Below are 12,739 nucleotides of genomic sequence, written 5' to 3'. Positions count from 1 at the left end.
GTTTCCACATCCAATGACAAATTCTCCTTACTTTGGTCATGCCATATATACTTTACAGCTCAGTTTCATCCATGGTACAGCGTTATATTTTGTGTCAATGGTGTGAAATAATATAATGACGTCACTCTCGGCAGAGCCTCGAGTGACGTCATCATATGCATTGACCCAATCTCGACAAAATATCACGCGACCATGGATGAACGGAGCTGTAACTAATATACATGTATACAGGGTGGTAAAAAAAAGCGTCCTATTTTCTTTTTGATCCCATTTTTGACTGCAAAGAGAGATTTAGAAAATTTCTTCACTAAACAATAGCAGAAAGATGGGAAATTATGTCGTGCATATGTGGTAGAAATAGGTGTGTCCTTAGCAGTTGATAATATAATATATAATAATGCTAATAATTGCAGCTTATTTAGCGCGAACCACAGTAAAATATGCTCTCCGCGCTTTACATATCAACTACGAATAAAACCATACTATTTAAACATCAAATACACATACATTCTAACAAAATAACGTAACGATAAACGTACAGTCACACATTATCCACTTATTCTCTATCCAGCCTCCTCTTCCCTGGCAATAGGCTTATTTCACGACGTACTTACTTCCCTTGGCCACCCTTCTCCTCTGATCTCAACCCACCCGGATACTTTCTGTGGGAGTACCCAAGAGAATAAAGAATAAACGGCAACAATCCCCAGACCCTGGCAGCTCTATAGGACGACATCAGAAGGGAAATCAGGCGCATACCTGCTGATAGCTTATATGATTGGACAGGTCATGAACAATTTCAACGTTCGTGTTGCAGCAGTTCTTCTAGGAAGAGGAGCCTGAATAGAGCATATTATCAACTACTAAGGACAAACCAATTTCTACCAAATGTACACGACATAAATTCCCATATTTCTGCTATTATTTGATAAACACATTTTCTAAATTTCTCTTCACATTCAAAAATGAGATCAAAAAGAAAATAGTGCAGTTTTTTTTTTTTTTACCACCCTGTATATATATATATATATATATATACACATATGTTACAACACGGGTGTTTTTTTTTTTTTATATGGCTTGTATTTCAGTCACTAACCCAGCGGTAGAATCTCAAGGGACACACGAGCCTCTGATATTCCCGCTGGGTCTTGACTGAAATACAAGCCATATAAAAAATCACGAGTGTTGTAACCTGTATATCCCTTGAAGACCTAAAAGACAAAGTGCGATGGAAACCTCAAGCTTTGGTTGTCGGTTCAGATGAGGCACTGAGGCTTAACCTCTTCACATACCTTGAGTTCTAAAGGCACGCCTATTGATCTATGCCAAGTCGGTGCATAATGGCGGCGTCGCTGTCCCCCGCGTCAGTTGAAAGCCTCTTGCGCTGATTTGACTGAATACCTAGTGGTTACACACGCATCTACTGAGATCTTGAACACCTTCATCGCCTTGTGAGCCTACTGCACCGCAGAAGAGCTAGAAGTACTCGCATAATGCATTAAACAGCCTGTCCAGAGAACTGTCGTAGTCGATGATGTACCGATAAGAGCGTGTGTACCGAAAAGAGCACGCCTGCAACTTCTTAGGCCTGAGCATTGCCTGAACATAGCTGTGCTGGTCGGACGGACTGGGTTTTTAACGATTGCTAGTTTGACTTCTGTTTTAGTTGAGAGAGCCGGTGTAACACGAGAAAATTACTCCCCACGACAGGTGTACTCCGAGTTAAATGTCTTACGAAACGTTTACTCCCCATTCAGGAAAAAATTACTCCCCCTAGCACGAGGAAATTACTCCCCACGACAGGTGTACTCCCGAGTAAAAATTGCGTACGAAAATATTACTCCCCCAACACATATTGCAAGACATTATTATTCCCCTAACAAATTATTATTCCACTTGTTACGAAGAATTTTTCTCCCTCATTTTGCAACAGACGTTTCAGTCATACTAGTGCCAACAGTAATAATTACTGTTATCAATATGAATGTTAATATTTATCACTGATATATATAGGTTACACACTCCGAGTTCTGATTATCTTGCATATATTCCCGAGGGTCGATTTTCATGTATTACCGAGCCTTTGGCGAGGTAATACATGAAAATCGACCCGAGGCGAGGTAATACATGAAAATCGACCCGAGGGAAAATATGCAAGATATTCAGGACGAGGTGTGTAAGCTATTTATCCCATTACTCCGACGTTTTCATTAAAAACACTTACTTTTTCCACTAAAACCTGCCCGTGCCTGTTTTCAGCTTGCCAAAAGCCTCCGCAGTCGAAATTCATGTCAATGAATTCATGCGCAAAGCTAGTTCCCATTTGTCAGCATAATGGACGGCGTCATTCGACTTGTATGTGGACATTCAGTCATTCATATTGCTTATAAAAAGGTCTGCTATCTGCTTTTACATTTTGAAAGTCATTTTAAAATATCCCTGTGTATATTTGACATCGGCTTTCGTTATACTCAATTCGGCATACCGGGTTTATATTTTTACCAGAATTGCGCACGATAATGGCAGCGCAACAAATTCAGTTCGGGCCGTGCTGGTTTGATCGTTGACCCAAGTCAGTTCGCATGCAGTGTTACTGTTTGTCAGTCGGGGATAGAAATGTTGGCTGTCATCGCGATGTTCTGTTTTGGTTTTCACACGTGGATCACTTACATATTCAGTCGTCGGGTTTAGGTGAGCCAAAGCTTCAATACTTCGCCTGTTGTAGACGTTAAGCAATAAAGCTTGGAAGTTGTATGTCGGCACTGAGAGTCGGTCCCGGTACATCGCTTTCTACTTTGTCCCGGTCTCAGGGCCGGACCCAGGGGGGGGTTCCAGGGGTTCCGGAACCCCACCCCTGGAAAAAGCATGTACCTTGCTTTGACTTTTACTAGTTTTAGCACCAAAACAATGCTGCTCTTAACCCTCAAAACAAGGCCCAGAATGCACCAGATTGCACAGATTTTAACCGTTTTTCAAACATTTTCCGGAGGAGCATGCCAAAGCAGGCGCGCGCTTGTGGCTTCGCCACTTCAGTCGCTGATTTGCCCCCCCAAAAAAGGAGGAACCCCCCCCTTACAACTCATTTGGTCCGGCCCTGGGTCTTGAGTTTGAACACCTAAGGTTGGATACATCTAACACCTCACATCCCCTTCTCTTCCCCATATATCTTAACTGTATCTCCAACTTCTTTTCGTCTTCTTCTTTTCATTTTGGTGCCTCTCCCTCATTTGTCGCTGAACCCCGCAGTTGACTCGACTCGGATTCACACAAGCCCGTCTAGCTCTAGCAGACGACAGTTCGAACAGTCTTGAACACAAGCAGATTCAGTTATCAATCGAAGCCAAAGCAAATAACCAAATGAGAAAACCTAACGTTTGATTTGACTTCATGGTGAGTCTTCAGATAAATTGTTTGGCGTTGGAATGGATCTCAACGGGTTCCCAGCTACGACAACTTTTCCAGAGTTATGCACCGCAGGCATGCCTTCGACAATCGATGTCAGTTTCAGATTGAGTTTTCGAACTACCAGGTGACTGGGTCATGTTTTGATTGCTCTCTCTCTCTCTCTCTCTCTCTCTCTCTCTCTCTCACGGTTCTGTGTAGATGGCTGTCTGTGTAAAAATTAGGGAGTATCGTCCCTTGATCCCACTCGCGATACTCGTTGAACATGCCTTTGACCATGCAGTCGCTTCAGCCAGCGAAATATCTCGACTCCGCTCTTTAAATCCATGCAGAATGTGCGTATCGTATGAAGTATTCTTTATTTTCTCAATATTGACACATGTAGGCCTGTACCTATACGTGATATTGACTTTGACACCACAAAATATTTCAGTCGTATGTTTAAACAAGAGGCGAAGCCTTCAAGGCTCACGGAAGAAATCGACAAACAGTAACACAAACTCAATCACTCCGTCACACATACACACACACACACACACACACACAGTAAGCATAGGTGAAACTGTGCAAGAAAGCGAGACACTAGATCTGCCAACTAGTCTCGGCCCGCTCACAATAACAATGACCGAGATTTTCAGTAATTCCTTCGCGTGACGTCTAACCCTCTTACGTCAGTGACGTCTTCACACACGTCAAACACTTTTGACCGAGACGTAATCTTATGCGAGCTTTACATAGACTCGGAGTTTCTATCACACACGCACGCACGCACGCACGCACGCACGCACGCACAGACAGACAAAAGTTAGCATCGCATAGGCTACACTTACGTGAGCCAAAAAGTAGTCCATCTGTAAACTCTGAATATGCAGATGACCTCTATAAATTATTCAATTGTACTCAAGAAATCAAAGACAATGACCAATGACAGTTGAGATCGAAACTCGGTTGTGATGGGATATCCATATGATTGTGATGGAATATTCAGAATAATCACCTCCTCAGCTAACAGAGACAAAGAGGCAGGTCATGGGATTTATGACAATTATCAATCAAAATTACAGAAACCACAAGGCGATACATAGCTTACACGCTCTGAGTCCTGGGGCCAGTTTCATAAGATAGCAGTGAACCGACTGACAGTCGATCGATCGACTGGACTGTGGTTGATCGCCGGGTCACCGAAAAGCGCGTTTCCTGAGCGAATCACTGTCACCCGCGGACAACCGCAGTCGACCGACTGTACAGTAATCCGAATGGCCAAGTCGAGGGCTAAATTTAGCAACATTACCACTTCCGTTTGCTCATTCGCACGTGGAATTAAATGGCCGATTTCGAAGAAAAAACTAGTCTCGGCCCGCTCAAAATAACAATGACCGAGACTTTCAGTAATTCCTTCGCGTGACGTCGAACCCTCTTACGCCATAATGTGACGTCTTCAAGACATAACCCTGACTTGTCTCCTGGATTACTGCGTCATGATAGATACATTTCGAAGAACAATCACAAGGTTTGGTACCGCCCTGATATGGCCCTTCGTGGTCGGCTGGGCGTTAAGCAAACAAACAAACCAAACAAGGTTTGGCTCACAATCCAAAAAAGTGTGAGCATTGTGCCATTGACTGTGCGGATAATTTAAGTTATTGAGACATCCCAGTGCACTAAGGGATTTATAGAGCAAATCGAGAAAATTCATTATTGAACGAAGCGCATAGCGCTGAGTTCAATAATTATTTTCGAGATTTGCTCTATAAATCCCTTAGTGCACTGGGATTGTTTCAATAACGATATTGTCAGTACCGCCATAGAAAAAAGAAGATTCCAAACGCACATTTTGCTACGCGCATTTGAATAGGCATAACTGTGTGGTTAGGTCGTCAGTGTACAGTAAGATCTACTTTTGTGTGGGGTGTCTCAAGTGTGTCGTGCTTTCGTCACACGCATTTTAATTTCTGTTGGTAAATTCCAGTGTAGCGTTAAGCTGAACAGTGATGATCGTTCATAGAGACCTCATCTGAACTCAGAGAAAGGACTGTACTCTTCGTCATTTGCGATTCGAAACCTCCAGTCGAGGTTCGACGGATTGACTGTGCGGAGTGACTCCCCTTGAATTGACTCGAAGTCGAAGGACTCGACGGTTGCACATTTTCAAAATAAATGTGGCATATTTCTCGTGTTGTATCTTCACTCATAGGGGAGTCTGATACTAAATATGAACGGTAAGAATGCTCTGAACCCTACATGTTTTATATCCCCATCGTTTTTTAGTTCACATTTGCCCAACATGTTAATTTGCTGAGCGGGGTTTATGTCGTCTGCTACTGTGCTAGGCAAGAGCAATCGAACCACTGCAGTCTGCACTGACTGAGTCTGCACGCATGAGGTAATAAGTCTTATATATATGGTAAGAACGTTCTGAATCCTACACGTTTTCGATTACGATTGTTCTTGCCTTGAAATAATAATTCGGAAACCATTCATTTACTGAACTGATGCAGTCGTATTTCAGTGTACATAGTCTGCTACGTATGACAGACGATCGAGTCTTCCAAACTGGTCTGGCTGGTACGTTATCGGAATAACACTTGTGTTTTCTGTTAGCCGCTGGGAATTGTATACTAACTCATCATTTGGTAATGTGGATGATAAGCTACATGCCACTAACACGGCATATGAGAAGAATCTATGCAAGTCGGCGAAAATTAGATGAAACACAGCGGCTTCTATTTTAGATCAGTAGCACTGTGGCACAGGCACATGCAATCTGTCAGAAAAAAACAAAACACTTCTGCTTTAATTGAGAAGCAGGGAATTTATGGTCATTTGGTATTGTGGAGAATATAAGCTACATGTCATTAATTAATTCTGAGGATAAGAGCACAGTCTCGCTTAGGCAAAGGGCGGAAGAATACGCTCTGTGGAAAAGTTAGCGCACTCCAAGAGTGCGCTAACAGTTTTAGCGCATCGTCATTAGCCAATCAACTGGTTCACATCAGTCATGTGACACCAGTACTTACTGACAATTACATTTATTTTCGGTTTACCGCAGTAAGCCGAACACAGTGTTGGGGGGAGAGCATCACCGTGTTTGGCCGACTTCCGGTGAGACGACCCGCAGTCGGCCGACTGAAATTTTGTTCGTGAAACCCGATAACGTCGGATTACTGTGGTTCTCTTGGACAACTGCAGTTGATCGACTGTGTTTCTGGCTTATGAAACTGGCCCCTGGTCGATTTTCAGGTATTCCCCAGCCTCTAGTTCAGTTCGACAACCAGATTCTTCCCCTTTGAATGTTTATCAATTTTCTAAAAAATACTTGGTTATTGAGTTTTATTTTGTAAATGTTTCGTAAAGACGAAATGAAATTGTTGTCCTAGTTGAGCGGATGTACATTTATTGTTTGAATCGCATATCGTAACTCATCTTAAAAAAATGAAGGTGTTTCTAATCAATACGGTTTATATTAGAAAGGCGACGAATCGCGTTTGCAGAATTTATATTATATTTGCAAGCAAAGTTTGGTAGGGGAAGGGCCCCTAATATGGACCACTTTTTGTTTATTGCTGATAACTAGCTTGTTTTCTTGCGAAGAAGTTTCATTTTGTGGTTGGTAGTCCTTCTCTCTTAGTTTAACCGTTAGGCCTAATTAGAGTGAAATAGCTTTGATAGACCTTCAGCAAAAATTAAATACAGAAAAAATCACAAATGGTCCATATTAGGAGCCTGGGCGCCCAATATGGACCAGTGAAGCGGCCTTCACAAATCACTGTAAAAAGCCCCCTATGTTTCAAAATAACATGATACAACTTAGTGTGCAAGTCAGACTAATTCAAATATGCTTTAGATTTAGCTGTTTCGGGTTGATGAGAACATTATTTGAAGCACACCAGGAAACTGAAGAAGCTTATCAAAAACAGAGTGAAAATAAGTGAAATTATCAACTTCCACAAAATAAAGACTATTTGTTATATTTTTTTGAAATCTCGAGGGCTAGTTATAGGTTATTTTCAGCAAGCTTCTTAATGAATTAATTAAAATTGCCTTTAGTTTTTATTTTCTTCGATTTGTTGAAGGTGGTCCATATTACTATTAGGGGACTCACACATACTTTGAGGTTTTGCTATTATTTTTTGTTTGCAGTAGAAACTCGGGGTACACACTGTTAAAATGTAACAAATACTGTCTTAGCTGTCATATATAGCCATTTTTGTGTTATGAAAGCTTTGGCTGTGGACAGAAACGAGTCCGTTTTAGGCGGCAAATTTAGAGTGAACGCTGCCAAAAGTGAAAAAAAGTGAAAAAGCCTAACGGTTTTCAGGTTTGTGTTTCTGCAACTGTTTTGACATGTGCAACTTATCCAGAGAGGGTGAATAAAGCGAATGAAATTGTTTTGAGCGCTCAAGCGCCGTTAGTTTGTCAGAACAGGAGGTGGTCCATATTAGGAGCCGGTCCATATTAGGAGCCTTTCTCCTATCAGGAGAAACTGGCTTCGGTAACCATGAAATACACTCTAGTACCCATAAACTACACAGCGTATCATCAGAAGCAGGTTATGGGATTAACGGAAATCAGCGCCTAAATTTGATTCGCCATAAATTAAGCTTAAACACAGGAGCTTTTCAAGTTTTGACTTATCATTTTTAACTAGACTTGGAAATTCAGACGGGGGTTGTGACGTACGTGAGAGAGGAAGCACGTGTGTGCATGTGTGTGTGTGTGTGTGTGTGTACGTGCGTACGTGTGTGTATGTGAGTGTCTGTGTGTGTGTGTGTTTTGGGCAACTCCCGGAAAACTACTTGGCAGACCTTCATGAAACTATACATACACATTTTTCGAAGTGACATCCCCAGAAATACATGATGATCCGGTTTTTCAAGAGTTCAGACAGCACTGTCACGACCTCATTTTTTAAACAAATAAACAAGCGAAACAAACAAACAAACAAACAAACAAGCAAACAAACAAACAACAGATCTAGCAACATGTTGAGAAAGAACAGATCAAGCAAATAAACAAACACCCCAAAAAACTAACAATTGTTAATTTATTCCAATGAAAAACATGAGGAGTAACTTATTTTGACAGTAAAATAACCGTGGAGTTAAACTTTCGTACAGGGCCGAGTACTTTTTTCGTACGTCGAACAAAAAGAAAGTACTCCACGACATTTTTACTGGGAGTAAAGATTTGGGTAGTAAAAATGTCGTGGAGGGAGTAACTTTTTTGTTCCTCGGGGAGTTCTTTTTTCGTACGACAGATGTATTTCGTGGAGTACAAATTTCGTGTTACACCGGCAACAACGAGCGCACACACTCACAGACCCACGGTTTGTCATGTTGATCACAAGAGAGAAATAGAACAGCGAATATAAGAAAACAGGTATAAACATAATAATACTGATAAGAAGAAGAAGAAGAAGAAGAAGAAGAAGAAGAAGAAGAAATGATAACTTTTGCAACATTTACAGTTCCGGTATTTAGAAGACTAAATCAGTCATTCATCAATGTCATCTTCATCTACATCATCCAGGGCGAGACATCTTACAGGAACTGGAACTTTACATGCCAGCCGTTGTGTTTAATTGGAGGAAGAGTCGGACAATTGGTGGTGTAGGATTTGTCTCGCATGGCAATGTAGTTTACGCGTGTCAGATGGGGCATCAAGGCTGCCCGTGTAGGAGGCAACATCTCTCCCTCTAAATTCTTGGAACGAAACAGCTCCCACCTTAACTCTGGTATCGTTGTGGGGCCAGTCGAACTGTACACACTCGGCATACAAACTGTTCCGGTATTTAGAAGACTAAATCAGTCATTCGTGCAGAGTACTTGTTGTCGACCCCATGGCTGTGCTCCAGTGCATGAACATGTACACCAATATTCATCACACTTGGGTAGTCTTGGCATACTTACCTTTTACCAGAATATTTTGAATGCAAAATAGAGTGCACCAATCGTTTTATCGTGCCTGAAAAACATGAAAAAGAGGTATTACATGCATAGGTGAATTCCTCCCAATAATGACGATACTAACCCTGAATTTGCCATTGGCATAACCGGAAGTCGATGATAGGCACTTCCGATCGCCTCAAAAACATGACAAATGGACTCAGCATCAGCAAAAAAAACCGAAAACGACCTTAAGATCATAGAAATCTGTCCATTATTAGAGGAGTTAGGAATTCAGTCGGTCCAGAGGGCGGTTGAGGAGTATGAAAATTTGAACCCCATCATTTTCCAACAGTTTTACCCCAAATGAACCAGTTAAACCAATGAAATCTATTTTGGCAATCAAATCCTACGGGAGCTGTTTATATGACATGACCACACTAATATATAATTATATGCTTATGCCACAACCCTAGGAAATAAAGATTTTGTCTTGTCTCTCTCGGGCACGTTACTCTATATTAAAAGTGTATAAATTGTATTTCTCAGGCACGTTAAAGGAAAGAGGCATCTCAGTACAAAGCTCTCAGGATGAACTTGTACAGTGTGAAGACGACAAAACCAAGAGCGACAAGACCAGCAGACAAGACGAGCAAGAGGACGAGTTCGAAGAAGGAATGGAAGTGTATGAGTTGACATGGCTACCAGACTGTGTGAAGAAGTCTTCTGTGGCCAAGGTACTCAGGATCTTTCCTGGGAAAAGCGCCCCAGCTGTGGATAAAGACATAACCGAGCTGATATACAGAGAGAACAATGACTCGAATGTGTCATCGGGAAACCACTGATTTTACTTTACGCTTTCGGGAAAGACATTTTCACCACCTTGGTGGTTCACGCCACGTTACAAACAACTGTTCAAAGATACACATAGTCTTATAAACAGATGCCGCCGCCGCCGCCGCCCCCCGTTGCAAAGTTTTGCCTATTGTGATTTTTCGTCAGTTTTTAATTGGTTCCTTCTGTTTTTGTCCGGTCTATTTTCACGGTACTCATATTTAAGCGGCGGTCACGTGATCATTTTAAAAGACATCTTTAATCCGAAAGGTGATCTACACTAACCGTCATAAAAAACTAAACACATACAATTAGCTGTAGAACTTTGTGATGCGGCCAGTTATAGTAAAACCAAGAATATTGCCAGAAAGGTAATTTATTTAGGCTAATACACCTGTCTTCTTCAAAATGGCAAAACAACACTGCTAGGCACAACAGCTGAACCAAATCAATTTGTGTGGGTAGAACATGAGTTGTTCTTCAATTTCAGATCAAAAACAGGGTCACTCTTGCTTATTTTGATTTTGTGTGTATTTTAGTGTCTGCAAATTTGCTTTTGCGAATTTGCTTTTGGGTGGTGTCCTAGGTCTCCGGTACACTGCATACAAATTAATTGATGAAAAATGAAACTCTTGTGCTTTTGTGAACAAGAAACAATTAACAAGTGGCTCTATCCCATCTCCCCCCTTTCCCCGTCGCGATATAACCTTGAACGGTTGAAAACGACGTTAAACACCAAATAAAGAAAGAAAGAATGAAACTCTTTGTTTCAAACGGTAGGGGAATGAATTACCTTTCTGGCAATTTACTTGGTTTTACTATAACTGGCCGCATCACAAAGTTCTACAGCTAAATGTATGTGCTTAGTTTTTTTTATGACGATTACGGATTAGTGTAGATAGTCAAATAAACGCCTTAACTGGCATAGAAAGTATGAATGAAATTAAAAATGTTCGCATTAACTTTTTGGCGAAGTTTATATAACCCAGACGAAACTGAAATACACAACTCTCTCTCTCTCTCTCTCTCTCTCTCTCTCTCTCTCTCTCTCTCTCTCTCTCTCTCTCTCTCTCTCTGTGGATAGTGTGTTTATGTGTGCGTGCGTGCGCGCGCGCACGCGCGTGTGTGTGTGTGTGTGTGTGTGTGTGTGTGTGTGTGTGTGTGTGTGTGCTCGGAAGGTGAGAGGAACTGCGTTCTCTTGACTGAATGGTTAATCACGCTTCATGCTCAATGTCAAGAAGCAACCATTCATTTTCGTTACAAAGAGAAGTAAAGGTTTTATGACTACTAAAGTACTATGTAACTTTTATAAACTCTGTTATGGTCGGCCGTGAGCTAATTTCTACACATCAATTTATGTCAGTTACTTGTTACTCCTAGTTCTGAGAGCAATAACACGACGGATAAATAGCCGCTACATCGTGTTTTGTTGGCATAACACAAAAGATACTGTCTGCATTAGTTCAGAAGAAAAACTTGAGGTGGGTAGCTGTATATTTGTTGCTCAGAGAGGCGCCAAACATCCTGCTTTTAACTTTTGGTAGATGAAGAATGTTCAGTCTGTATGTTTCTTTGTATCCACGAAACTACATTTTGCTTAAAGTGTAACTAAACAAGCAAAAAGGAAAAAAACCGTTCAGCAACCTTTACACTTTGATATGAAAAAGGGCCTCAAATACTGTTGAACTGCGAAACATTTTTTTTTTCTCTCACTCTGACACTGTTTAACGGACATGTGAAGTGCGCGCCAGGAACGACAATCTTCTTAGTTTACCTGATTAATGCCCTTAATTTTTGGTTCTGGTACTTTCAGTTCCGGCTGTTGTCATCAATCTACCAAAATAAAAGATCAAACGGAGTTTTCGATTTTTATTTCATGGTTCAGAAAAATATTGCTTATTTTCTGAAGTCAATCGTTTTAGCGAATCTTTCTTTGATTCTTAAAAGTCATTTCAGATTTTTGAAAAATAGTTAACGGTTAGTAATTACCAATATATCGTGAACAAATATATCGATAGAAGACGCAGGTACGATGAATGTGGTACCAGTATTTTTGTGGTAAGTAAGGATTCATTTCTTTGCTGTAAGCACATTTACAATGCACATTTAATCTGTTTTGCAACATAAACGAAAGCATGGTACAGTGCCGCTTGTTTGTGGTCTATCTTTTCGCGGCAGATGCGTAACAGTTAGGGTCTCAGTTGGAAAGCTGCTCGGAACCAGAGGCAGAGCAGATTTGGCTTGGGTTCTTTGAGTGTGAATGATCGACGAGTGGCTTGACATTTTTAACGAATCATTACTGTAGCCTACTTGAAACCATCATCTGTTTCTGAATTTGTCATCAGTTATGATTGAGCAGTCTCATAGGAATCGTCCATAAAATGTTATACCGAAAAAGGGCAGACGATTCTGAATCACACAGGCTGCTGTACAAAATCAGATCTAAAACGATATTTTGAACTGCGACGTCTGCATAAATGCCCTGTGACGAAATACCTTGTCCTGGTCATGTGTATACACATCAGCTTCTATTGGGAAGATCAGTATTTTATATTAATCACAAATGCAAGATTAGAAATAGTTCTGAAGATCGCCTTTGATTTCAGTTTCAGCGG

At 41.1% G+C, this 12,739-nt stretch overlaps 1 protein-coding gene across 1 annotated transcript in view; it reads left to right on the top strand.

Annotated features, from left to right (window-relative positions):
* The window catches only part of LOC138982343 (solute carrier family 23 member 1-like), a 133,184-nt gene extending 121,201 nt beyond the window's left edge, over nt 1-11,983 (top strand). The window contains exon 13 of the mRNA XM_070355596.1: nt 9,840-11,983. Coding sequence (XP_070211697.1) covers nt 9,840-10,135 — 296 coding nt within the window. The 3' untranslated portion in view covers nt 10,136-11,983. The remainder of the gene's footprint in view (nt 1-9,839) is intronic.
* Nucleotides 11,984-12,739: the final 756 nt, after the last annotated feature.

Source organism: Littorina saxatilis, linkage group LG12, assembly GCF_037325665.1.
Source record: "Littorina saxatilis isolate snail1 linkage group LG12, US_GU_Lsax_2.0, whole genome shotgun sequence".
Lineage (NCBI taxonomy): Eukaryota > Metazoa > Mollusca > Gastropoda > Littorinimorpha > Littorinidae > Littorina > Littorina saxatilis.
Note: the sequence above shows the minus strand (reverse complement) of the source record. Positions and strands in the feature narration are given on the sequence as shown.